A 25,761-nucleotide genomic window follows, 5' to 3' on the forward strand; every position below is an offset into this window, starting at 1 on the left:
TTTTTTAAAAAGTATGTCCGGTTTAACTGATAATTTTAGTGGTTTTCATAAGACTTTTTTTTTTTTTTTTGCTACCTGTATGTAATTACGCAAAGTGTAAGATTTCAATATGAATGGAAAAATTAGCATATGCTTGTGATCATGGCTATCGCTCGGGACGTATTATTAATTAAATAAACCTTAGAGAGGTACGGGTACAAGAGTGAGTACAACATTTAAACACGTTCAGAAAGGTTTGCTGGTGGTGGTGGGGTATGTCAGACAATATATACATGCATAGTTATTGTTGGTAGATTTATTAAATTAATAAATCTCTTATTTATTACAGATGTCACACACACACACACACACACACACACACACACATATATATATATATATATATATATATATATATATATATATATATATATATATATATATATATATATATATATATATATAGGGGGTAAGGCATTATTGTCTCATTTTGAAATTTGTAGCTTCAGACTTTATGACTTGTTGACCTAATTTTATCCCCCCCAATATAGATTATCTAATTCGCACACTGTATCTTTGTAACCGTTAATCGTTATTACGAACCTTCCATTCGTTAGTTAATTTGAAGTGCAAGGTCCCGTTTTAGACCGAGGCTATAGGGAATGCAGGCCTCCAGAATGAAATGGGACCTGAAGTACTTTAACGCGTTCAATGCTCTCCATTTGCGTAACTCGAGGGAAGTTATGCCCCCTAGATCATCGTGCCTCCCTTCTCGAGTTACATGCCTCTCTGTGGGGATAATTTTGTCTCAATATCTTATGTAGAAGGAAATGATGATAGAAATGATCACCTCTGTCGGTCTCCCTCCCTCATGATTTCGAATCTGGGTCTTGCCTCAAAGTTCGTCTTTTTAAATTGTACTATTGGATTTTTGTATGCAGAATCAACACAAGCTACTGTAGCCCTATATACTATTATTACATACTATTAATACTAAAAAGAAACTACATAATGAAATTGTTTTTTATAATTTCATTTAACATTGCATTTATTTATTACTTTTATGTAAAAGTTACCATAATTTAGGTTTATTTTGTCCTGTCACCTGCAAGCTAAAATCCATTTCTGGAGACTTTCCCCCTCTTTTTGAGGAAATCTAAGGTATTTTATATTAGTTCCCTTAGTTTTTCTAATAATTACTACAGCCGTACACTGCACAGTTAGGCATTCTCGATATCATTTAAGAGAACAAAGTAACAAAGAATTTCCACTTGTCACTTAAAGCCGCGCCTTTTCCCGTTGTCTCTTGCAAACCAGATGACGTCACAGCCACGACAGTGCTCCAGGCGACATGCGCATGCAACCACCTTGTAGTCTTTCCACCATGACAATACCCCTTTGTTTGTTCTTCAACACTTGACCACTCTTACGCCGGCTGTAATTTCTCCCAGTTTGATACATTAACACAGACGTATGCTTATATGCACACACAGACACAGAGGTTTTGTTCCCAGAACAGCATAATACGTAAATAAACACAATCAACAAAATGCCGATCACATTCTGCACAATAGCAAAGACACAACAGAGAAGAATTTTGACGAGTCTAACATGAATCATCTAGCGCGACAATAGACAATACAGTAGGTATTCAATTGGTCCTACCCACCGCATCAAACTGTCTCCCTATTTCCTGGTGTAGTTTCTGAAACCAATACTATTATGAAACCCAACAAATATAACAGTTATGAACTCCCAAAGAAATTTCAACACACGAGATAAAAGAAGAAATATGAAATGTGTATGAATTTCCATCCCGACGAAAAAATTAAACTGATGTACCGAGAAAAATTTAATGAATCAAAAGCCTAAGAGGTTTTACATCTAGCGTATATGTTTAATACAAAGCAAGTTAATAGTTTTGGAAAGATATGGATTATGCCTGTAGCTTGGTTAACTAATAATAATAATAATAATAGTTTTAGACGGAAGCATTTATCGTAGCAAATGTGCTGCCAAAAATCTCGTATAATATTCTATGGCATATGATGCTTTTACACAATAGCATTTTGATAAGCATCTTGTAGTGACATAGCAAGCAAATCACTGGAGAGCGCAATAATGGCTCCGAAACTAAAAACAGAGATTTCAATCGCCGTTTCTTCTAAAGCCCTTTGTCGCATCTGCTTATTATGATACAAAGCACTTTTAACTTTGTACAATCCACGGCAAAAAACCTGCAACATGAGGATGTAAGTTTATTGTGAAACTACGCCTAACAGCACAGGGAATGAACATAACGTTTAAGTGGAACGAATCACGCCAGGATAAACCTCGTCCTCCTCCCTTGCACACTTATTTTGGAGCAAACGACTTCGTCATTTCACAATAAACTTATATGCTCATGTTGCAGGTTTTTTGCCGCGGATTGTACAAATAAGGATGGTCCTCATATTTGTCAATCAGCATAATAATAGCATCCCTACCCCAACTTATTTTTCTTTACTACAATTCAATTCACTACACAAAACAGAAGAGCATAGGTATTTCGCACAAAACCTTTCGCTTCCTTTTAACACGCCACGGCGCGGCAATAGGACCGAAAATGCTGGGAAAAATGCTACGAAATAGAGCAGGTTCTATCGACAAGAAATGCCATAGAATATGCCGTGGCATGGAAAATGCTATAGCATTTGCTACTTTACACGGTAGAATACACTAGGTAACAAATTGACTTTATTTTTTATTTTATTTATTTTTTGTAACTGGAATGAAAGTATCTGTTCTCTACTAATTCGGGGTCGCTGAATTCAATGGTGTATTTAGAAATTGTCTATCAAGTCACATTTCTGAGTTACAGAATATGGCCAGTTTCCATATCGCATATAGGCTCATTATATACAGCGCATCATGTATTGGGAAAGTAAAATCATTCTTTTCTGCACCGAAACTGCGAAGACACACTAGAGAAATTAGTTTTACGAGGCACTTACTTGTTACTGCTGGAAATAAACCCCTGATGATGATCTTTTGTGTGATTTAGTGTCGGACTCCCTGCATAAAACCCAACAGTAGTCGCCCATCATTGAAGCATCCCATTTGCCTTGCTACCGGCGTTCCATTTGGGAAATTTCTTAGTGGAATCGCTCTTTGTGTTCATCACTCACGTCACACAAGTTTGGACGGAAAAAGTCCAAGTGAGAATCAAGGAAATGTAGGTTCAATGACATGCGAGAGCCTAGAACTTGATAGGTTACTATCAAATCATCGACCAACTGTAGATAGTGAGGACTCCTGTATTTCCCTAGGAAAAACGTCACATAACGCAGCAAATGCACTCCATGCAGCGACTTCAAAATAGATCATTTTATTTTCAAAGCCTGGGTCATGAAGTAATTTTCTTATCTGAAGGCCGGTAAAAATCCCTGCTGCAACCTTTGCTTCACTTAAGTTGGGAAATTTTTCCCTTTTGTACTTGAAAGTTACGTTCTCCTTGTCCAGAGCCTTCACAAATGTACTCATTAAATATTCTATTCACAACACGCTGTCTACTACAACTACGTAAAGGGGATAAACTGCAGGAACTATAATTACACCACGATAAAAGACAAATAACCCAACAATCACGAGAAACTTCCACCGGTTTATTTATCACGGGTAAAGATCTAGCCAACTGATATACGCCACATGTTTTTCTTTAGTTCAGCAGTGTTGCCAGCAACATAAATAAAATGATTTTTCGGCCGCAACGTAGCACCGGAAGTGACGTCACGCGTAACTCGAAAATGGTACGTGCTGGAAAATTTTGCGTTACGAATTTGGATTCAGCGCATCGGAATTAGTAGAGAACACATATTGGTACCGCAGTTGCAAAATGGCTGTCACATAGTGATATCGATGATACGATTTTTGCTACGAGAAATGTTTACATCTAAAACTACCCTAATAGACTTAATCAAACTGAACAAATAGACCTGAGAGATAATTTCGTACTTGAAAAATCACCCCACAGACCATTCCCTAAAATTATTACTGCCTTTTGGGTCATAGTGTCCCCTGTGGATAAGAGGTTACGCTCGTCGCCTTGTAACCAAAGGGTCCCGGGTTCGATTCCCGGTGGGGACATACGTGGTTTGGATCCCACGTTAAACTGTAATCACTTTTCTGCTCTCTTTCCGTTTTTGATTAAAGTATTTTGCTTTGGTTGAGATATAAAAAATGAAAGAGAAAGGAGATGGGAAGAAGTTTTACTTTTTCTAAAAATCAGAAAGATTTCATTCAACTCTTTCTGCCCGTACTTTTATTCCTTTTTAGCTACCGTTTTTCGTACTTGAAATCAGTGGAAGTGGCAACACTAATCAGATAACGAATGTAGGTTGACACTACGGTGAAATTTCTGGACAATTGGCAACGCTACCTTTGAGCAGACAGTTTTAGTCACTTTTCAAATGCAGCGGTAACGCTTTAGCAACCGTTACGCTTGTCTTCCCTCTTCGAGTTCCAAAACAAAAACTAGCCTGTAAAAGCTAATTAAATACTTTATAAGGAAAAGAGAAGTTATGAAAATTATTTTTATATCGTCAGTAAATATTTAACATTTTTTAAGATAAATAACAGTAGTGAAATCTGTTCTGTTTAAGAGGGGTAAGTACGCAGAAGTAATAGCCCATATGCACCAAACTCTGAATAGCCTATAGATGAAGTTCTTTTTTTTTTTTTTTTTTTTTTCACATAGCACCTCTGGAATGCTTGTTTCATGCTGAAGAGAATGAATTATAAACTGACTTTGCAATGAATAGTGTTCATGCAATAGCTATTTGACTGCGAGTCTACGGTTTTCTTTATACTAACAGAATTAATGGAGCCCAGAGACTTACTCCGTTGTCCATGGTACCTAATTTTTTGTGCACGAACCTATTTTTGTTATGTTCATCGAATGGACTAAGTTTGATTCGGATGTCCGGATGACATGTTCATGTCCGTTCCTTGTTGAGAACCTAAATTGGCAAAACACAATGGGTAAATAAAATATCTTACTAAGTCAGTATTTTTTTAATTATCCAATTACATTTAAACATGCGAGACACACAACATTTAAGATTACAAATTTTTAATTACTACAATGGAAAAGTACACAAGTACAAGTTCATCATGTCCGAAAAGTCTATTAAAAACCTTGATCAACAAGACTTAAATAAATAGAATTAAAATCTATTATATTTAACAATTAACAACTGAGATCATCACAACCTTCAATTATAGATGTGTATAAAAAATATAGATCTTTAATAAATAGTTTTTAGCATGGCACAACAGAGGCTCTTTGAGACATAATCTAAGGCCCTTTGAGAGCAAAGTTTCTTGATTCTCCTGTGATATGTAAATTGATTTGTCTCTCTCCCCTCTTTAAATCAGTGAATCTAGTTTTGATATTCTTTGAAGAAGCTGCTCTGACTGTGCTCTTGCCTCTTCTGCACTTTGGTTTAGCTTCTCGAGGATATCTATTTTGACCTGTAAGCAGAAAATATATTTATAAGCATGAAGTTAAGGAGTTATATACCTAATTAGCGAACTGATAAAATATCTACGAGTTTCACTCAAGTTATAACATTTCCATTCTTTTTTTCTCATGACTGGTAACAGATAGAAAAGTGCTGTTAGTTTTAAAATACGCGAGGACTCGTTGTTAATGCGTGACAGAGATGGCAACACGATACGGCACACACAACTCTAGCGGCAGCAGTGGGAGTGATGACTGTTTTTGATACTTACAATACTAGTCGTTTTCTCAATTTGCGTGATGTGATACCACTGGAAATCCATCGCCGGTTGAGTAAGACATGTGACGATGATGTCATGAATGTGTCTAATGTTCGTGGGTAAGACAGTTCAAGGAAGGCAGAACGTCGTGTGACAACAAACCATGACAACCTCGGCCTCGCACAAGCCAATCTGACGACATGGTCGAACGAGTGGACAAAGTTGTTTTGGAGGATCACCGAATAAGTGTGGAACATATCGCCTCCAAAGTACGCATTTCCGTGGGATCTGTGCACACTGTCGCCAGACCGAGACTGTCTTGGTATGTTGTCAGACGACGTTCTGCCTTCTTTGAACTGTCGCACTCACGAACGCATACTCAACACATCCATGACATTATCGTCACATGTCTCACCCAACTGACGGGAATTTTAAGCGGTGTCACACCACGTAAATGAAGAAAACGAATGATTACACGCTGTTCTTGTAATGAAAATGTCATTTTTACTAGTATCGTATCAAAAACAGTCAACTCTCACCGCTGCCGCTAGAGTTCTGTGTGCTGTACGGTGTTTCCATCTCTGTCACGCATTGACAAGGAGTGCTCGCGTATTTTAAAACAAACAGCACGTTTCTATCTGTTACAAGTTCTGAGAAATAAAGAATGGAGGTGTTATAACTTGAATGCACGTCGTACATCCGAATACCCATATGAAATTTCCACTTTCGTGAACATACATCTTTTATATCAATGTTTCTGGACTGAAGGACCGTGAAGTTATTTTACAGCTTTGTCTGACTGAGGTCTCTATGTATTGACATTTTCTTTTTAAATCTAAATTTTCAAAATATAAAAACACAGGACAGTGTCAACATTACACGGCTGCTTATTAGTCCTGCACGCAATGTTTTTCATACTTATTTGAAGTATTGCAATAGGCAAAACGATAATACTAAATTTTTTTTGCATATTCTTTAGTGCTTATAAAATATTACTTAATGGGATAGTACTTATAGAATATTACTTAGGGGTTAAGTGCCGTATCGCCGGACCAATTTTAGGAAATTTACCGGGTCAATTGGAAAATTTATTTAAGTTTATGAGAAAGAATGAGTACAAGGGAGGTAAGGGGAATAGTAAAAGTTAAGAAAGTGGTTGTATTTGTTGATTGTTTTTGATGTTGTTAGCGGCACTGTATATGGAGGCGGATGGACTATTTCGCGGAGAGGTACACTTGTTTTACTATACGGATCCAGAAATTGTAAAATGTACAGAAAAAAATTGGCAAGTCTTTAATTTGCCCATTACATGTCGAGAACAGAACCCAACCAACCCCTGCCGGCCTTCTAACCCGTTCCTACTACTACTATTACTACTCTTACTTCTGCTTCTACTACTACTAATACTTATACTATGAATCCGTATTAAAGTAATACTGCACGCCTAATGCAACGTAATCTAACGTAACTTAATGTAATACAAACAAAATATAACCGAATGCAATACAATTTGGTGCTTTTTTTCAGTTTTCAAAGTGGTCCGGCGATACGGCACAAATGCCTTACTTAGTATCGATATATTCCCTATTGTCAAAGAATATGTCTTCAAATAATATATGATGTAATAAAAATGTAATAGGGACGCATCTGGTTTATTTTCTTAAAATAAAAACAATTATTCACCTGTAATATGCTTCTGTTATGTTTAACGTAACAATTTCAAAAGATCTGCTTTTTTCTTCAGGCATATTTCATAAAAAATGAAGGAAAGGCATTCACATTTTCAATTCGAAGGTCATCTTCTGACTGTAAACTAAACTTTGAATCATTACTTTCATTTTACGTTTGATTTTATGTATATAAAGTCATTATGTATCATACGCGATCTACAATTATCATTTGAGGGGGGGTGGGGGGTGAGCGCAACAGTGGTCTAACCCACATTTTTAAAAATGGAGAAAAGTCAAGTTAAACGTAAACATATGTGGTTTTTTGCACAATATACCAAAAGCAAGCACAAGTAGTTGAATGTGTCATACATTGTACAAAAAAACCACATGTGTTTACGTTTGACTTTTCTGTTTTTAAAAATGTGGTTTAGGACACTGTTGCGCTCACCTCCTCATTTGATCTTAACTGAACTTGGAATGGAAGAAGGCCGGCTCTAGGTATTCTGACACCCTAGGCGAGAAATATTTCGGCATCCCTTGTCCTCATATCTTCGCCACATCATCCCACTATTACCATTTGTTTAGGCATGAAATAAAACGTATGTTCAATGTCTTTTACTATGGTATTGATAATTAAACAATAAGCCAATTAATTCTTGAATTGTGAAAGCATTTTTTATTGCTGTGACAACTTTAATAATAATAATAATAATAATAATAATAATAATAATAATAATAATAATAATAATAATAATAATAATAATAATAATAATATACTAACATATTAGAAAAGTAATGTAAGACGACTGGGGGAGGAATAAGGCAGGTCAGTAAAAGAAAGAAGAGAGCGAAAAGCAGGGTTGCCAATCTGATTTAGTGATATTACCCTTTTATGTTTACGTAAAGGGTTTTACCTTTAAAAAAATCCTTATTACTCTCTGGCCCGAACACAAGTTATTGTTATTTTGATTTCGATTAAGTGCGTGGTAAAACTTGCAACCATATATGGTAGCTTGCTTCATTGCTTTTACAGGGGCCGCGATGGCTTAGTGCTAGAGCGTTCGCCTCTGGTGCACGGGGCCCCGGGTTCAAACCCTGCTCCCGCCAAATGAACTTTATGGTGGACAAACACCGTGTATGTGGATTTTCTAGGGATTCTCCCGTTTCCTTCCACTTTCTTCATTCCACCATTTCATTCACTGCTCAGCAGCACCGTCTCCTTTAGCCTAGCCATCATACCCGTGGGACGTAAAACTCAAAAATTTCATTTCATTTTTTCATTGCTTTTACATAGCTTGTTGTAATAACTGTTCATCCTATTAATGTTACGAACACCGCAAAGCAAATAAATAAATAAAATATCCGCCACACTGCCCATAGTAAGCAGGTCCTAATTGGCCTATACGCACGAGCTGGCTCCGAATGAGGTACACCTTGACTTGTTTAGTACTCATGTGAAATATTTTCCTGTACAGCGTTTTGGTTCGAGAGTTACTGGCCATTAAATTTGCTATTAGAACAAGAATTGCTGCATATTGCTACATACTTACATATTGCTATTTAGAACAATTATTAGGGACAAATACATGGGACAAATTTTGGGAATGAACTCCCGTAAGTTTTTTTTTTTTTTTTTTCTGTTGTTGCCATTTCTTGATACATCTCCATTCCAACATCTTAACCTCGATGTTTTTGTCTGTTATGGATGAAAGGAAGTTTTCCGGATGAGAGAAATATCTATTAACATCTACGAACGAGTAGAAAACTTGTTTCGTCTTCTAGAAGAAACTGGAAAAATTCAACGATTTTCCATAAGCTTGGGATCCACCACAGCAACTTAATTTCGAATCACACAGAGGCGTAAACTCGAACCACGTACTGAACCAGCCAACGTAGCGGTTCTTCAAGTGCAATGGTATTTACAAAGATACAGTTATCTTGACAGAGTTATTAACCAACAAGATTATACAACTAGTCCAGGGTTTTCTTTAATAGGTTTCAACGAACATGTGCCACTAAAGACAGCACGAAAAATGTATATTAGGTATTGTTGGTCGGTACTCAAATCGTTGAAATCAGTCACTTGGACTTCAATCGGTTGAGAAGACACTAGGTAATTCTTCATAGACAGTCATCTTTTTCCAATCGGACCCGATACTATCTTTGAGCTGGCAGCTGTTCTATCGAAGTGTTTCACTAGGTAGTGAAGAGGAATTTCGTTCATATGAAGTAGACACAGAATTCTCTGCAATTCCTTCCCTAGCTTTTTCTTCACACATGTTATTACCCACTAAAACTACCTGTAATTCTACCGCATCCCAATGCAAGTAGTTGTGAAATGTCTGCTCCACTTTGTTCAAGAAACTGGAGAATCGCTTGCGCTATCTGGACTCCATGCCCAAAAAGCGAAACATGTCCGAGATATTTTGAGCCGGATTCTTCTACTAATGTATAGTGGTTTTCTTGTGTCTCTCTTCTGTAGATTTGTTTTCAGTCTTCTCCTTTTTGCCCATCAAAATAAAGGCCACGAAATCCATATTCCGTACCACTCACTGTTTTTCGTCAAATCACACACTAGTTTTTCCTTATTTCGACGAATTTTCGACTTACCTATTTTGTTAGCAGCATCTTCCGAAGTGATAACGTTGACATCCTGAAAAGCTGGAGTGGTTATTATAGCTGCTGATCTATCTGAGATTCCTGTGTGAAATGCAACAGCAGATACGTGCGGTAGTGATAGGCGACCCTGTGAAAAACTTCTTTTCATGTCCAGTTCCAGCTTAGAATTAGGATCCAGTAGTACTGCTTGACTTACTCTCTTTTGCTTCACCTCACTCGTGTGGTTAACATGTAGGGTCTGTCACGTGTGTTACGTTCATTCTTTGCTTAGCATTCTTGTAAAACCACAAAGGGACAGCAAACACATTAACTTCAGAAAAAAATTGATAAACATCTAACGATTCGTGCTTGTGATTACTACATTTCATTAGAATATTGACTCATTATCAACAATAATATTTTTAAAAGCCACACCTTTTCTTAAAATACATTGTAAACAAAGTGTTATATCTTAAAACGTATTTACTTTTCGATGCTTAATCGAAAATAAAGGCAAAAATGTGGTTCGCGATTTTTGTTTTTAAAAAAAGGAAAAATGTGGTCCATGACATCTTTGTTGCGTACCTTCGGCCACAGAAAAGTTTGGCCTTCTTGAAACATGGTAAAGAGTTGGCAAAAAAATCTGCAATTTTGCACACAAACTACTCTAACCCAAAGATTTTTCTGCAACGTGCTCAAACGAAATTTGATTTTCTCGAACTTATTATTCATGCGCTTCACAGATCTTATCAGTTTAGTGTCATGATCAGCCAGTGTCTAAGTTTTCTACACTTATATCCATTGATTTCTGCGGGGGAGGGGGAGATTTTTATAATTATCCAGACGACATTATTAAGTATGTGTTTTATATTCACAAGTTTCTCGTCAGTTTTATAAGAATATGCATACCTGGTCAGCAAGTTTAAAAAAAAAAAGACTCAAAATTACTTACTGAAAAAGTCTGAAAGGAAATTATTTAGTTTATTTCACGGGTATCCCTTTAGGCTAAAGGAGACGAATGGTCAATAAAAGTGAAAATTTAAGCGATCAATTAAATTTTTGTGCTCTCCCACCGGGATTCGAACCACGCGTGCCCAAGACACAAGACACACCCACCCACCCATACACACACACACACACATATATATATATTATAACCGCTACCAGGTTATAGAAGGATTTTTTGTGGACGCCCTGTATATTTCGTGAAGACAGTGATTATTATTTTCGATTTATGCTTTATTCTGCAACGCATATAAGTTCTTTCTTTGGTGGGAATTGCTTCTTTCCCACACAATTGGACAAAGAAGTCTTTCATCGTTTTTTCATATATATATTTAAAACATTGCTTTTGCTGAGAACATTTCAGTTAGTGACTAACCATTTCAGTGTTTCTCCCTGACTTATTATATGCACAGTATATATTCTGCAGTTATTTGGAACTGAATTAAGTGCTTTCGTTAATCGCTTATGGAAACATTACAATAGATTAGAGAAATACGGGCTGACCAGATGTCCCAGTAGCCAAAGTGGCACCAGCCTCACAGTTTTCGTAGTTCGTTATCTGTACTTTCTCACGCCAGTGTTATCGCCGTGTCTAGTGCATTATAGGCAGTTGACTAAAATTAACATAAATTGTTTTCCGTATTCTGTTTGTATGTGCATACAGGTGAGTTAACCGAGTGATTTTTGAAATGAACTGCCAACACTTTTCCGTTGACCATTGCAACCCGTAGCTTGAGCTTGGATGCTCGAGGAGTTTGGCTCCAGGTCTGGAAGATGCAACCACGCATCTCGCGTTGAACTTCAAACATAAGTTGTGTTAAGGGGCACAAGCTATTTAGCCGGTGAAGGACGATTTCTTACGGCTAGCCCCAATCAGTGAAATCCTAGGTCCTCAGACCTTGTGCGTTTAAAATGTTACATACGCGCCCTCCAATATCTGTATTCCATTGTGGAGATCTTCTTTTGTGTGTTTGCTGAAGATTCACCTTTACGCTGCAGGACTGTTCAGCGTAACAACTGGATTCATCGTGGGACGATCCAGACAACTTTTCCCCAGTGCGAATCCCCCAAGTGTGTTAATGGTGTGAGCAAAGTATTTATAGTGATACCTGAATTATAATCATATATATAGAAAGGGTTATATTTCCCGTAAAGGGCAAAACGTAATTTCAGCGGCAAAATTTATTAGTGTCCAGTGTTGTGTTCATTTCTCTTCGTTATTTTTTTTTTCAAAATAGTGTTCTAATAAATAAGTATAGTGTCATTTAACCCAGTGTGTTTTCGTTGTATGTATGAATGGTGTTTGTGTGCGTTATGGTCTGGATGACCGTCTGATCGTCCGTGAGGTTTTCGAGACGAGACACCCGAACCTCTCGGCGCCTAATGCTCATCTCATTATTGAGACCGACGAGCTTTTTGGGAAACAGTTTGTAACCTTTCTTGGAGAGGTCTTCGTCGTCCTGTCCAGGTAAGTTAAAGTATCAGGAGTATACTTATTGGTAATACCACGAGCCAAGAACAGCGACTCGAACTCCAGCCGGTTACAAATAAATGACGCCCGAACTACCGACCCGAATCGAGACCGTTGGTGCTCGAATATACTTGTAAAATCAATATTTTAATATATCACTTCTTTTCCAGCTTAGAACCAGTAATCTGAAGGAAAAAAAAAAAAAAAAACTTCTCTTGCAGGTGATTTTAATAATATGTTTTTTGATAGCATATTTTATTCTAATTGTATGTTTTAAGCTTTATTCTTGTTCAAGATGGCACACCAGAGACTTAATGCGATTGCTAGGGCGATTTCACTTCTTGAAGAATTATTGAAGCAAAGTAAAGAAAGCCGTGCTGAGTTTAAAGAGAATGTCGATAGATATATAAAGCAAAGTAAAGAGTCCCGTGCTGAAAATAAAGAAAACCTAGATAGATTAGGAAAAGAGGTAAAGAGTGATTTAGGTCAAAAGATAGACGCTTTACGGGACGTGTTTCGTGAAAATAGTCAGCAAACGGAAACTGCTGAAAACAAAATACCGGAATGTGAACCCCAAGTACAGTCAGATGTTCCTACTGAATACGAAACGCCGGAAATTGAACCTCAATTAGTGACTGATATTCCTAGTGTAAACAAAACATTGGAATTGAAACTTGAGCTACAAACTAACACTCCTAATGAAAAGGAAACGCAGGAATCTGAACTCCAACCAGAGACAGGTAGTCTAAACCATCCTCGTAACAAATCCGATAATGATTTTATTCATTCAGTATCTAGCAACACCACTTGTAGTATCAGAAGTAGTGAAATCCACGAACATATGATTGTAGACGACAGAGGTCATAAGTGCACAAAACAAACTACCACAAACTACAGAGAGAAAAAGCGTAAACGAAGTTACAGTTATTGTAATAAGCAAAGATACCAAGTTCAGATCGTAAACAATACGAAATTTAAAGGGAATCAGAACCAAGAGCGCACACGAAAGAATAACAGATACAAAAGAAGTCGTAAATCACGGCCACGTAACCTGAGTTATCAGAAACTAGACAGGAACCGCAATTTGTGTGACATTAAGCATAGATTTGTACGGAGAGGTAACCATCGTAGAAATAGACGAACAAACCGTAATTATCAAAGCAGAAACAGTAATCATAGGAAAAGAAAAAAAAAGGGGGGGGGGGCAACCAAAACTTTGTATGCTGATACGAATTTTCTTTCAGGAGAGCGACGCATTTCTAAGCGATAAACATGTATTCATTTTCTTCCTTTTTGCTTTTAGTTTTTGATCGGAACACCTGGATACGAAAAGAAGAACTACATATTTCTTTTAAAACTCTTTTTGCTTCCAGCTTTTAACTGTTCGGCTATGAGCAGATAACACGTTTTTCTTTCTTTATTTTGATAAGATAGTCGCTGCATTCTCGACCACCTGTGCTTATGGTTACGAATGACGAACGACACACAGCTGATTCTTTTCCGCTTTTGGTCTTTACTCCGTGTCGCGCCTCACAATTGAATACTAATGTTGCAAACCTTATCACTGACTTACTATTAGTTTACTGTCATTAATTTTTCTTGTTTTCATTTCAGATGTTTCATTTTAAGATTTTTTAGTAAATAATTAACGTATCACATACGTAGAGGGACCGTACTTATCCAAAAACGGTTTGATATCTTGGCGAGATATCCGTACCTCAGCTAGTGGGAAGATGTTTTGGCGTTATAATATATATTTTTATTGTGTTTTAAAATTTAAAAAAAAAAAATTCTTTTAGGATCCCTTCCCACTTTCGAAATTCTTAAATAAGTTATTACATGTTATTTAGAATTAATGTTTGGCTTTCTTTTAGAATTTTTTTAAAGGAATGTATCGAGATGCCCAGGATAAGAAAATTTTTAGTTGTTCATTATATATACATTTTTATATTTGTCATTGAAACTTAGTATGTAATCTCATGCGTAGAATATGGAATTTTACACTTATAATCAATGTTAAATTTATTTTTCAGTGTTAATCTTAGATGTTCGTTTTCATTTTGAGGTGTTTACTGTAATTTTATTGAACCTCATTTACGTCATTTACCCGATTTTGACTTATTTGAATTTCCAGGATGTGACATGATATATTTTGTTCGAAGAGAAAAGTTTAGAACGGAAAGTAGGCTAAGCCTTAAACAAGTGATAACAGACATTTCCTTGTTGGTAATAGTGTGTGTAGGAATGTCGTGTGAATAGTATAATTCTCCGAACGAAAGCAGTAATCTTTTTATTGTAGAAGGAACTATATGAACAGATATTCTGATGGTGAACGGTCGTTTTTCCCCTCATATTAATATATATGCGGAAATATGTTTAACTTCTATATTTTCTTGTAATTTCTAATTAACATTTTTTTTTTTCGTCTTCTCTAGACCACTGAACGACCGTAGGGGAACTTCTTCGGGTAGGATATTTTATGGGGATAAATATAAATATTTTTTTTTCAGGGAGGCAATATTTCCTGGAATTGCAGATCTGTTGCAAAAATGGATGTGGCTAATCCATTGGATATTCCATAGCTAACTGTATTTTCGCCATCAATCGCAAAATATAGTTTTTCATTTCCCTTCTTCCTTTATGGTATCCGTAACTAAGTATGCGTATTCTTAGGTTAAATATTTTGAGTATAGTTTATTGTCTAGTAATATTCTAGTGAATATTTTAACGTTTATGAATCGTAACTATATTGTGTACTTGTATGCTAATGAGTTGTAATGTTTATTTTTCATGTTAATTTTGAGAAAATTGTATTTTAGTTCTAGTATGTCCTAGAAATTATTCGAATTCGATATAGATCCCGAAAATTAAACTTATTTTCTTTCTTTCCAACAGCATGAAGCCATAACGTTTTATGAAAATCAATTTGTCAATTATTTTGTATGCTCGATGACTGAATTTTAATGCGTTAATAAGACCATTTTAAATATTTTGTAGCGAAGATGCCTAAGAAAGTTTAACTGTCGTGAAATTACATAACCGTTTTGTAGGGAATTTAATCTTGATGTTTCAGACCGATCAGAGAGTTGTAATGTCGTTGATTATATTCTTGTTTGTATCTCATGTTTTTCTTTTAATAGGTCTCATGTATTTTGTCTTATAGAGACATATCTTTACGATGCTACGAGAGCATTTGTATTTTGTGTGTTTACACATTTTTTCCAGGTGGATGATGTACGTTATGTTCCAGGGAACATACGTGTATTTTACTGAATATTAGTGTTGATATTTCAGTTATGTATAGAAACATTTTGTAAGTGCCTATGGTCGCAGGCCTTTCCACGTTTCTAGTTTTTTGCCTCGCAGGTGTCGATGGCATATTGTGTGTGTAAGTACGTGTAGTATTACACATTTTTCCCACCTATGGTTTTGGTCAATTCATGGTGTAATGACCATTTATTTTCAGGAATGTTTGGACTAGTGAGTCAACTTCCTTGATTCAGACCTTTGAAAAACTTGGATCAATATTGAATAGTTTTCAACATTTTAATTAATAAATTTTTTGCAGATAATACCCATCTATTCTGGTAACCCTACAATGTTTACGTTTATGGAAGTGAACAACGACCATTATTCTAGGCCTAAGCTAATAATAACTTTGTTTCAGAATGAAACCATTTGTTGTATTGAGCATTATTGAATTAAAGTCTCGATTTTCACGACGAGCAGATGGCATTTGATCTTATGGCGTGCCAAATTTTCTTCATACATGTCAGCGAAATCACGATCTTTTCTTGATATATAGAATCATGCTTATTTCTTGGAATTACTATGAACGTCATCTTTGACACTTAAGTTTATTTCTTTTATTTTTGAAAAACGATTTTTCGTTCTTTTCTGCCAAACAACACGAGGCACAGTTAAAAAAAATGGACATACAGGTGAAAATCTTATTTTGTTTGTATATTGTCAGTTTATCATGTGTTTACATTTTCATTCATTTTACTTTTTCAATGATTTTCATATTTTTCAAATATATTATAGTGATATTGAAACTTTGACAATAATTTTAATGTTTTAGTACCTTTAATACGTTTTGCAATTTGCTTATTCATTCACATTTTGATATTTTAAATACAGATATCAGTATATTTACTAATTTTTATTGAGATATTTGATAATTCTTTAAGTCGATGTTTTCTTGAATAGTTATTGAGTGTGCATATTTACTTCATATTACACAAAATAAAGTGATCGAAACGGAACACTTAAACATTTTACGAAAAGTATTTACGTGTAAAAAAAAAAAAAAAAAAAATTAAATAGCCCTATAATATATTTACTCCATATTACACAAAATAAAGTGATCGAAACGGAACACTTAAACATTTTACGAAAAGTATTTGTTTTTTTTTTAATAAGAATTTTAATAGCCCTACAAACGCTTTTTGCGCTTTTTTAGTGAAGTTATCATACAGGTGTTATAACCGTACTTCGTTTCTCACACCAGTGTTAAAAAAAACCTCCCCTTCTCCCCTCATCAACTCATCTTTGGAGAATCATGGAGGATTGGGGGATACTCACACAGGAAGACAGCATGGTTTCAACATGTCAAGAAACGGAAGATAAGGAAACCCAACTGCACAAATTGTTCAAGAGGATCTTATTACTTCATGGAACATTTGGATTGGACATTGCTCATGCAGGAACCTCATCATGTTGTAGTGAGTGAACAAGATATTTAACTATTTTAATAGCCCTTTTTCAGGTGAAAAACCATTCATCGTTTAAACACGTAAGTCTCACACCATATGACAGTGTTGCCAACTAACTTATTTTAAATTTTCAGGTGAAAAACCTAATTTTATTCATATTTCGTCATACGGCCAAGGGTTCTCAACCTGTCTACGTGTGCACTTGACAGGTCGTTCCACTTTCGGACACCATATATAACAGCTACCAGGTTATAGAAGGATTTTTTGTGGACGCCCTTATTTCGTGAAGACAGTGATTATTATTTTCGATTTATGCTTTATTCTGCAACGCATATAAGTTCTTTCTTTGGTGGGAATTGCTTCTTTCCCACACAATTGGACAAAGAAGTCTTTCATCGTTTTTTCATATATATATTTAAAACATTGCTTTTGCTGAGAACATTTCAGTTAGTGACTAACCATTTCAGTGTTTCTCCCTGACTTATTATATGCACAGTATATATTCTGCAGTTATTTGGAACTGAATTAAGTGCTTTCGTTAATCGCTTATGGAAACATTACAATAGATTAGAGAAATACGGGCTGACCAGATGTCCCAGTAGCCAAAGTGGCACCAGCCTCACAGTTTTCGTAGTTCGTTATCTGTACTTTCTCACGCCAGTGTTATCGCCGTGTCTAGTGCATTATAGGCAGTTGACTAAAATTAACATAAATTGTTTTCCGTATTCTGTTTGTATGTGCATACAGGTGAGTTAACCGAGTGATTTTTGAAATGAACTGCCAACACTTTTCCGTTGACCATTGCAACCCGTAGCTTGAGCTTGGATGCTCGAGGAGTTTGGCTCCAGGTCTGGAAGATGCAACCACGCATCTCGCGTTGAACTTCAAACATAAGTTGTGTTAAGGGGCACAAGCTATTTAGCCGGTGAAGGACGATTTCTTACGGCTAGCCCCAATCAGTGAAATCCCAGGTCCTCAGACCTTGTGCGTTTAAAATGTTACATACGCGCCCTCCAATATCTGTATTCCATTGTGGAGATCTTCTTTTGTGTGTTTGCTGAAGATTCACCTTTACGCTGCAGGACTGTTCAGCGTAACAACTGGATTCATCGTGGGACGATCCAGACAACTTTTCCCCAGTGCGAATCCCCCAAGTGTGTTAATGGTGTGAGCAAAGTATTTATAGTGATACCTGAATTATAATCATATATATAGAAAGGGTTATATTTCCCGTAAAGGGCAAAACGTAATTTCAGCGGCAAAATTTATTAGTGTCCAGTGTTGTGTTCATTTCTCTTCGTTATTTTTTTTTTCAAAATAGTGTTCTAATAAATAAGTATAGTGTCATTTAACCCAGTGTGTTTTCGTTGTATGTATGAATGGTGTTTGTGTGCGTTATGGTCTGGATGACCGTCTGATCGTCCGTGAGGTTTTCGAGACGAGACACCCGAACCTCTCGGCGCCTAATGCTCATCTCATTATTGAGACCGACGAGCTTTTTGGGAAACAGTTTGTAACCTTTCTTGGAGAGGTCTTCGTCGTCCTGTCCAGGTAAGTTAAAGTATCAGGAGTATACTCATTGGTAATACCACGAGCCGAGGACAGCGAACAGATTATCCAGGCGGTTACAAATAAATAGCTGCCCGAACATGGACCACGAACTCCAATTGGTTACAAATAAATGGACGCCCGAACAGCGACTTGAACTCCAGCCGGTTACAATATATATATATATATATATATATATATATATATATATATATATATATATATATATATATATATATATATATTCAGGCTGATTAATCACAATAGTAATGGTATATCATTATATCATTTACAAATAGGACCTAACTCAAGTTTAAATTTGCTTCCCTATACTACTAGTATTTCATTTTTTTTATTACTACTGTAAATATTTATTGAGTTTGATGCAAATGGACTAAAGCTGTGTAATAAAATATACTGAACACTACTGTGGCATGAAGAACCGTAGTTTCCAATATTTCAACTGTTTACTTGATCATTTTTATCAAGGGGATAATAAAAAAGGTATATGGGATTTTATTTAAAATTTAAGTATTTAATAATTATTCCAATCACAAGAGGAGCAGAAAAACTTAAAAAAAAAAAAAAAAGTGGATACAAGATTCTGCAAAAAAAAAAAAAAAAGTTAATTATGCAAATTCTCGTAGTAGTCCTATATTTATCTCTTTCGAACCTATTTTCCTGATATTTTACTCGTGATAAACTGTAGACCTAAAAATTGTACAATTAAGAACTAATGCTCCTCATTCCTCATAATAAATAATAATAAGACTATCCATGGCTTTGGATTGATTATTTTAACAAAAGAAACACTGACCAAAGCTTAAAACACACTTTATTTTAAATAATAATAACGGTTTCGGATATCTAACATATCCTTCTTCAGACAATATCGAAAATAAATGAAAATACAGACATATATATAGTCATTGTTATGACCAAGTTTAAATTCTTTAACAGTCATATATATAGTCATTGTTATCAAAACATTTAAATTCTTTTAACAGACATATATATATATATGTAGTTATTGTTGTACTTTTCTTTCCTCCTGTTTGCTGAGGCCTTCAGCCAATCCCGTAAGTCTTCTTGTTCACTTTCCAACTATCACGTTCCGCCATCTTTGTTTCTTATAAGGGCCTTTTATTATTTTCTTCTTGTCTATGCTATCCAAACTTCCTTGATATAATTAATTAATAAGTAAGCCTCCTGTCCAATTCATCAGTTTATCTCTTCCTACCTTCTTTATCCAATCTGCTTCTTACCACTTCCTTATTATCATTCTTTTCTCCATCTCCAATACTTCCGTCTTATCCCAATTAATTCCGTGATTCGTCTCCTTAACATGTTTATATATGGCATTGGTATCTTTCTTCTTCCTAACATCATCTTCATGTTGTTTTAATCTTTCTTTCACTCTCTTTCCTGTCTCTCCTATATATGACATATCGCAGTCCTCACACCATACCCTGTAGACGATTCCTTCTTCCTCTTCGTTAAGCTTTTTAGTTTCTTTTCTATTCTTCGTCTTTATTGATCTTAATAAATTTTCTCCACTCTTTCTATAAGTTCTGACCCCTCCATTCTTCAATAAATTCCTCAGTTTCTCCGCTTCTTCTCCCATACTTTCTATAATAATAAGTGTCATAGAGGAAGAAATGGGAAGTAAAAGTATAAAAGGATGGACAAAAGAGAAGGTAGTTAAGGCTTTAAAGGTAATATGGGAAAACAATTATTGTATAATAGGGAAGAAAGTGGTAAAAATAAGAAAAGGAATAAGTATAGGTTCGAGGCTGAGCCCAGTACTGGCAGGAATAATTATGAACAAATGGGAGAAAAAGGTGAAAGAAGAAGGGGGTAAGAACTTGATCATGCTTTGTAAGTATGTGGATGACTGTCTAGGCTTGTGGAAATGGACTAGGAGACAATTAGAGAACTTCAAAGATAGTGTGGAAGATAAAGAAAAAGGTATAAGCTTGGACATGGAGTTGGAAGAAATTGGAAGAATAAACTTTTTAGACATGGCCATAATAAAATAAGAAGGGCTGGTTACGAGGTGGTACCAGAAAGAGTGCTCAGCGGGGGTGTACTGCCATGAGAGGAGCGACGTGGATAGGAGTACAAAGATAAATTTCATAAACATGATAAGAATAATAGAAATGCTGGAGGACGAAGAGGAAGGAAGGAAGGAAAGCATACAGAAATTCTACAGACAGTTAGAGAAGAACGGTTACAGAAAGAAGAAGAACGCAGGAAGAGGAAGAGAGGGAGAAAGAAGAATGAAGAGGATGAGAGTGGAAAATGGCATGGTATAGAAAGTATGGGAGAAGAAACGGAGAAACTGAAGAATTTATCGAAGAATGGAGGGGTCAGAACTTATAGAAAGAGTGGAGAAAATTTATTAAGATCAATAGAGAATACAATAGGAACTAAAAAGATTAACGAAGAGGAAGAAGGAATCATCTACAGGGTATGGTGTGAGGACTGCGATATGTCATATATAGGAGAGACAGGAAAGAGAGTGAAAGAAAGATTAAAACAACATGAAGATGATGTTAGGAGGAAATGAAATTTTTGAGTTTTACGTCCCACGGTTATGCCGGTTAGGCTAAAGGAGACGGTGATGATGAGAGATGAATGAAATGGTGGAATGAAGAAAGTGGGAGGAAACGGGAGAACCCCGAGAAAACCCACGCACACGGTGTTTGTCCACCACAAAGTTCACTTTGCAGGAGCAGGGTTTGAACCCCGGAAGTATTGGAGATGGAGAAAAGAATGATAATAAGGAAGTGGTAAGAAGCAGATTGGATAAACAAGATAGGAAGAGATAAACTGATGAACTGGACAGGAGGCTTACTTATTAATGAATTATGGCAAGGAAGTTTGGATAGCATAGACAAGAAGAAAATAAAAAAGGCTCTTATAAGAAACAAAAATGGCGGAACGTGATAGTTGGAAAGTGAACAAGAAGACTTACGGGATTGGCTGAAGGCCTCAGCAAACAGGAGGAAAAAAAAGTACAACAATAACTACATATATATATATATATATATATATATATGTCTGTTAAAAGAATTTAAATGTTTTGATAACAATGACTATATATATGACTGTTAAAGAATTTAAACTTGGTCATAACAATGACTATATATATGTCTCTATTTTCATTTATTTTCGATATTGTCTGAAGAAGGATATGTTAGATATCCGAAACCGTTATTATAATTTAAAATAAAGTGTGTTTTAAGCTTTGGTCAGTGTTTCTTTTGTTAAAATAAATAATAATATGTTATTATTTATTACTCAACTTCACACATATTTCTTTTAGCTATCACTCACTGTAAAGTAAGGGTATCATGAAATTATACCTGTTTAAGGTGCACTCTTTTAAAATCCTGTGTCTGCAAACACTTGTCTTCAGTGTTTCGCACTGCGGGACTAGAACATTCAGCTTTCACTGCAGTTTTATCACAAACCCTAAAAAAGGAAAACCAATATTCAATTTGCATACAAAAAGCAAAAAAGATCTTTACGTGTGTTTGGTGAAGAAATAGTTTTATTTATTTTTAACTTGTAACCCTACAGTGTAAAAGAGCAGTCTCCTTACCTTTGGTGTCCTGTAAAGCAAAGATAGCCTAACCCTCCAACTTCTGGAGCTACTTCATAAATCCTAAACATGTGTCGAGTTACCAAGGTCGGATATATATATACATATACATTGTATCGTTTTCCCTATATAGGAGTAGGTAGAACTTGGCAGAGTAAAAATTGTAGGTGCGGAATCTTTTTCCACTACCGGTTTATTATAAAAACTCACTATAAACAGTATTCTATAAGTATTGTACAGCAATGTAAATTCTCTAATATGAGATAGATATAAAGTCCCTTCGACCAGACGGTTTTGGGAAGGATCCCTCAGCAGCGAACTACGTGAGGACACTCGCTGCTCCACTGCAAGCAGAGAGGGGTTAGGTTCTCGGCAAGGCTTTACTGCAAACCAGGATTAGGATTCTCTATGATTCTCAAACTGTGATTAGTAGGGCAACCCTAAAGCATAATAGCAGTTCACATATATTGTTGGTACCTTGAATATGGTTGTGGTTGTCTAAGAGTTTAGAAGAAACTAATTTTAAAAACATAATAAAGCATAATTTTAGAAAATAAAGCACAAAGCATAATTTAAAACATATAGCACAATTCTGGGAAAATTCTGTTTAACTGCAAGTTTAACATACTGTATTAATATTTTTTAAAACCAATATGTATAATTCAAAATCACTGAGAACGTAACAATGCAACAATGAAAAGCTTATTTTTATTTCTGTAAACTTCTCAGTGAAATCCTTTGATGTGGAGAAAAGGAAAACTTTCCGTCAACAATGAATAGTACACAAGAACTCCACACTATATTATGTGTACCTCTTGAATTTGAGCACTTTCTGTACATTTTGGTGGCATATTTTATTTTCCCTTTCTGTATATATGCACCTCTAAGGCGCACACAAGTGATGATATATTATTAAAAAAAAAAAAAAAAAAACAGTAACGCATATCTCTTTGCACTGCATTAAGTAGAAAGTTCATTAAATATGAAAGAGACTGGTTACATAAATTATTAATAAATAGATCAAGATGTTTAAAATATTTAACGTATAGTAAATATTATACGTTATACACGGTTCATGTAAAACAGTGGTTGAAATTAACAATAAAGCATAATTTGGAGAAAAATAAAGCATAAATAATTAAACAAAAAATAAAGCATAATGTGTGTTGCTCTAGTGATTAGGATTCTCTCGCTGCTCTACTGTAAGCAGAAAGGGAGGTAAAGTCTCTCACAAGGATCCACTGCAATTCACGAGGAGAAGGTATCGTCAGCTCCACTTCAAACCTAGAAAGGAGATTTGACCAGTCGAAACTGATGGCGGTCCATGGACTGTTCTCGGTTATATAGCACTTCAGGTGAGGTGGTGGTGGTGCTGTTCCCTCGTCATGTGATTGTAGATGTCGCTGTAGTCTCCGTCGTCTACAGCTTGTAGTACTCCAACGTGAGGTGCATGTGATTGTAGTTTATAAACCGGAGCACGTGTAGAATGTTTGTAAATACAAGCGCATCCTACATTACAATATATATAAAGGCACGTAACATTTACTGTCAAATAGTGACCTAACATACTAACAAAAAGTGTTTATTAGAAATATGACAGAATTTTCGGTAACGCTTTGCTCTACTACCTATACTAACAAAAATGTGAGAAAACTATTAATTAATTGATTAGAAATATGACACACTCAACTACATTTTTTTTTTAAATATTGGGTAAATAGTCAGTTATAGCTATTAGATTTTTTTTTTTAAAGAAACTTCACGTTCGAAATAAAATCCTTCAGTTTTACGTCCCATGTTTATGTCATGTTGACTAAAGGGAACAGTAATGACGAGAATAACCGAAATGACAGAATGAAGAAAGTGAGAGGAAACGGAAGAACTCCGAGAAAACATACGCACGCGGTGTCTGTTCGCTACAAAGTCCACTTGGCGCGCGCTGGAGTGGAAGTGGAACAAAAGGTGAACGCTCTACCACTGAGCCACCGAGGCCCCAAATAAACAAAAAAAAGGCACTTTTCAAACAAGTGGCCAAATAGATTTTGGAACTGGGATAGACTTAAAGGGTAGATCATTTTCACCAGTAATAACTTCCATTTCAGCTGCCGGACAATCTTCATTAAAATGTTGCATAATACACGTCGAAAGTTCTTTAATGTCAATGTTGTTCTGATGAACTGAGTGAGAAGTTCAATTTTCTTGAAATCACAAAAGCGTTTTTTAAGTTGCTCTCTCAAACTTGACAGAATTTCTACATTTTTTTTTGCCATAGTAGAATCGTAAAAGAACTTTGTTTCCAAATCTGTTTTTCAAACAGTGAAAGTATTTGACATAATCTCAAATGAGATTCTTTTCCCACAACTTAAGCTTTCTTGTAAATAGTCTGAATATTAAGATATAATTTCTCCAAACATTCTTGCCTTTGCTTTGCAGTTGGAAATTGAGTTTATTAAGCTTTTCTGTTAAATCTGCTAATAATGCAACATTCTACAGCTAGACAGGACCTTTAAGGTCAGGATATGACTCACCACATTCTTTTAAAACCTCAATTATTGCAAGAAGTTGATTGAATGCTGAAGAACTCGCTCTTTACTCAGTCATCTTACTTCACTATGAAAGAGCAGGTTACCATATTGTAATATACTTTATACCAGAGGTCGGTAGGGACAAATGGTACACGGGTCTTAGTTTTTTTCCTTTATCGTTTTTATTACAAACTTGATAATAGGTCTAGATACACTATAATACAGTTTTCTTACAGAATGAGATCGAAATGAAATGAAATGAAATATTTGAGTTTTACGTCCCACGGTTATGCCGGTTAGGCTAAAGGAGACGGTGATGATGAGTAATGAATGAAATGGTGGAATGAAGAAAGTGGAAGGAAACGGGAGAACCCCGAGAAAACCCACGCTCACGGTGTTTGCCCACCACAAAGTTCACTTGGCGGGGGCTGGGATCGAACCCGGGACCCCAAGCACCAGAGATGAACGCTCTACCACTGAGCATGTCAGAGAAGGTATAAAGTTTAATAGTTTTCTCTATATATGATATTGGATAGTACTCAAAGCTTCCTACTTGCTCCCTCGTGGTTAAGCGGTCAGCGTACGAGTCTTTGGTGTGGGAGACCGGGTTCGATTTCTGGCGGGGCTCATGTAATTCAATCCCACATTAAACTATAGGTCCACCTCTCATATAAGCCTCACTGTTGAAAGAGACGCTAAACTCAAAATCAAATCGAAGCTTCCTACAAAGTATTCTAGATCCCTGCCCACTTTTATCCGAAACTGTCAGCTTTTAGCTTGTTTTGTGTTGAATGAATCGAATTTTAGATACAAAAATATCAGTAGTGCACTTAGTAGCCCACTAAAAATTAAACAAGAATATTGGGGTTTCAATTTTAACGTG

General features: G+C 35.8%; 1 protein-coding gene across 1 annotated transcript in view; it reads right to left on the bottom strand.

Moving 5' to 3' along the window:
- Positions 1-5,000: 5,000 nt before the first annotated feature.
- The window catches only part of LOC145690202 (uncharacterized), a 53,046-nt gene continuing 32,285 nt past the window's right edge, over positions 5,001-25,761 (bottom strand). The window contains exons 5-6 of the mRNA XM_081764863.1: positions 22,115-22,223; positions 5,001-5,490 (exon numbers count right to left, since the gene is read on the bottom strand). Coding sequence (XP_081620989.1) covers positions 5,386-5,490; positions 22,115-22,223 — 214 coding nt within the window. The 3' untranslated portion in view covers positions 5,001-5,385. The remainder of the gene's footprint in view (positions 5,491-22,114; positions 22,224-25,761) is intronic.

Source organism: Thermobia domestica, chromosome 7, assembly GCF_964235325.1.
Source record: "Thermobia domestica chromosome 7, izTheDome1.hap1.1, whole genome shotgun sequence".
Lineage (NCBI taxonomy): Eukaryota > Metazoa > Arthropoda > Insecta > Zygentoma > Lepismatidae > Thermobia > Thermobia domestica.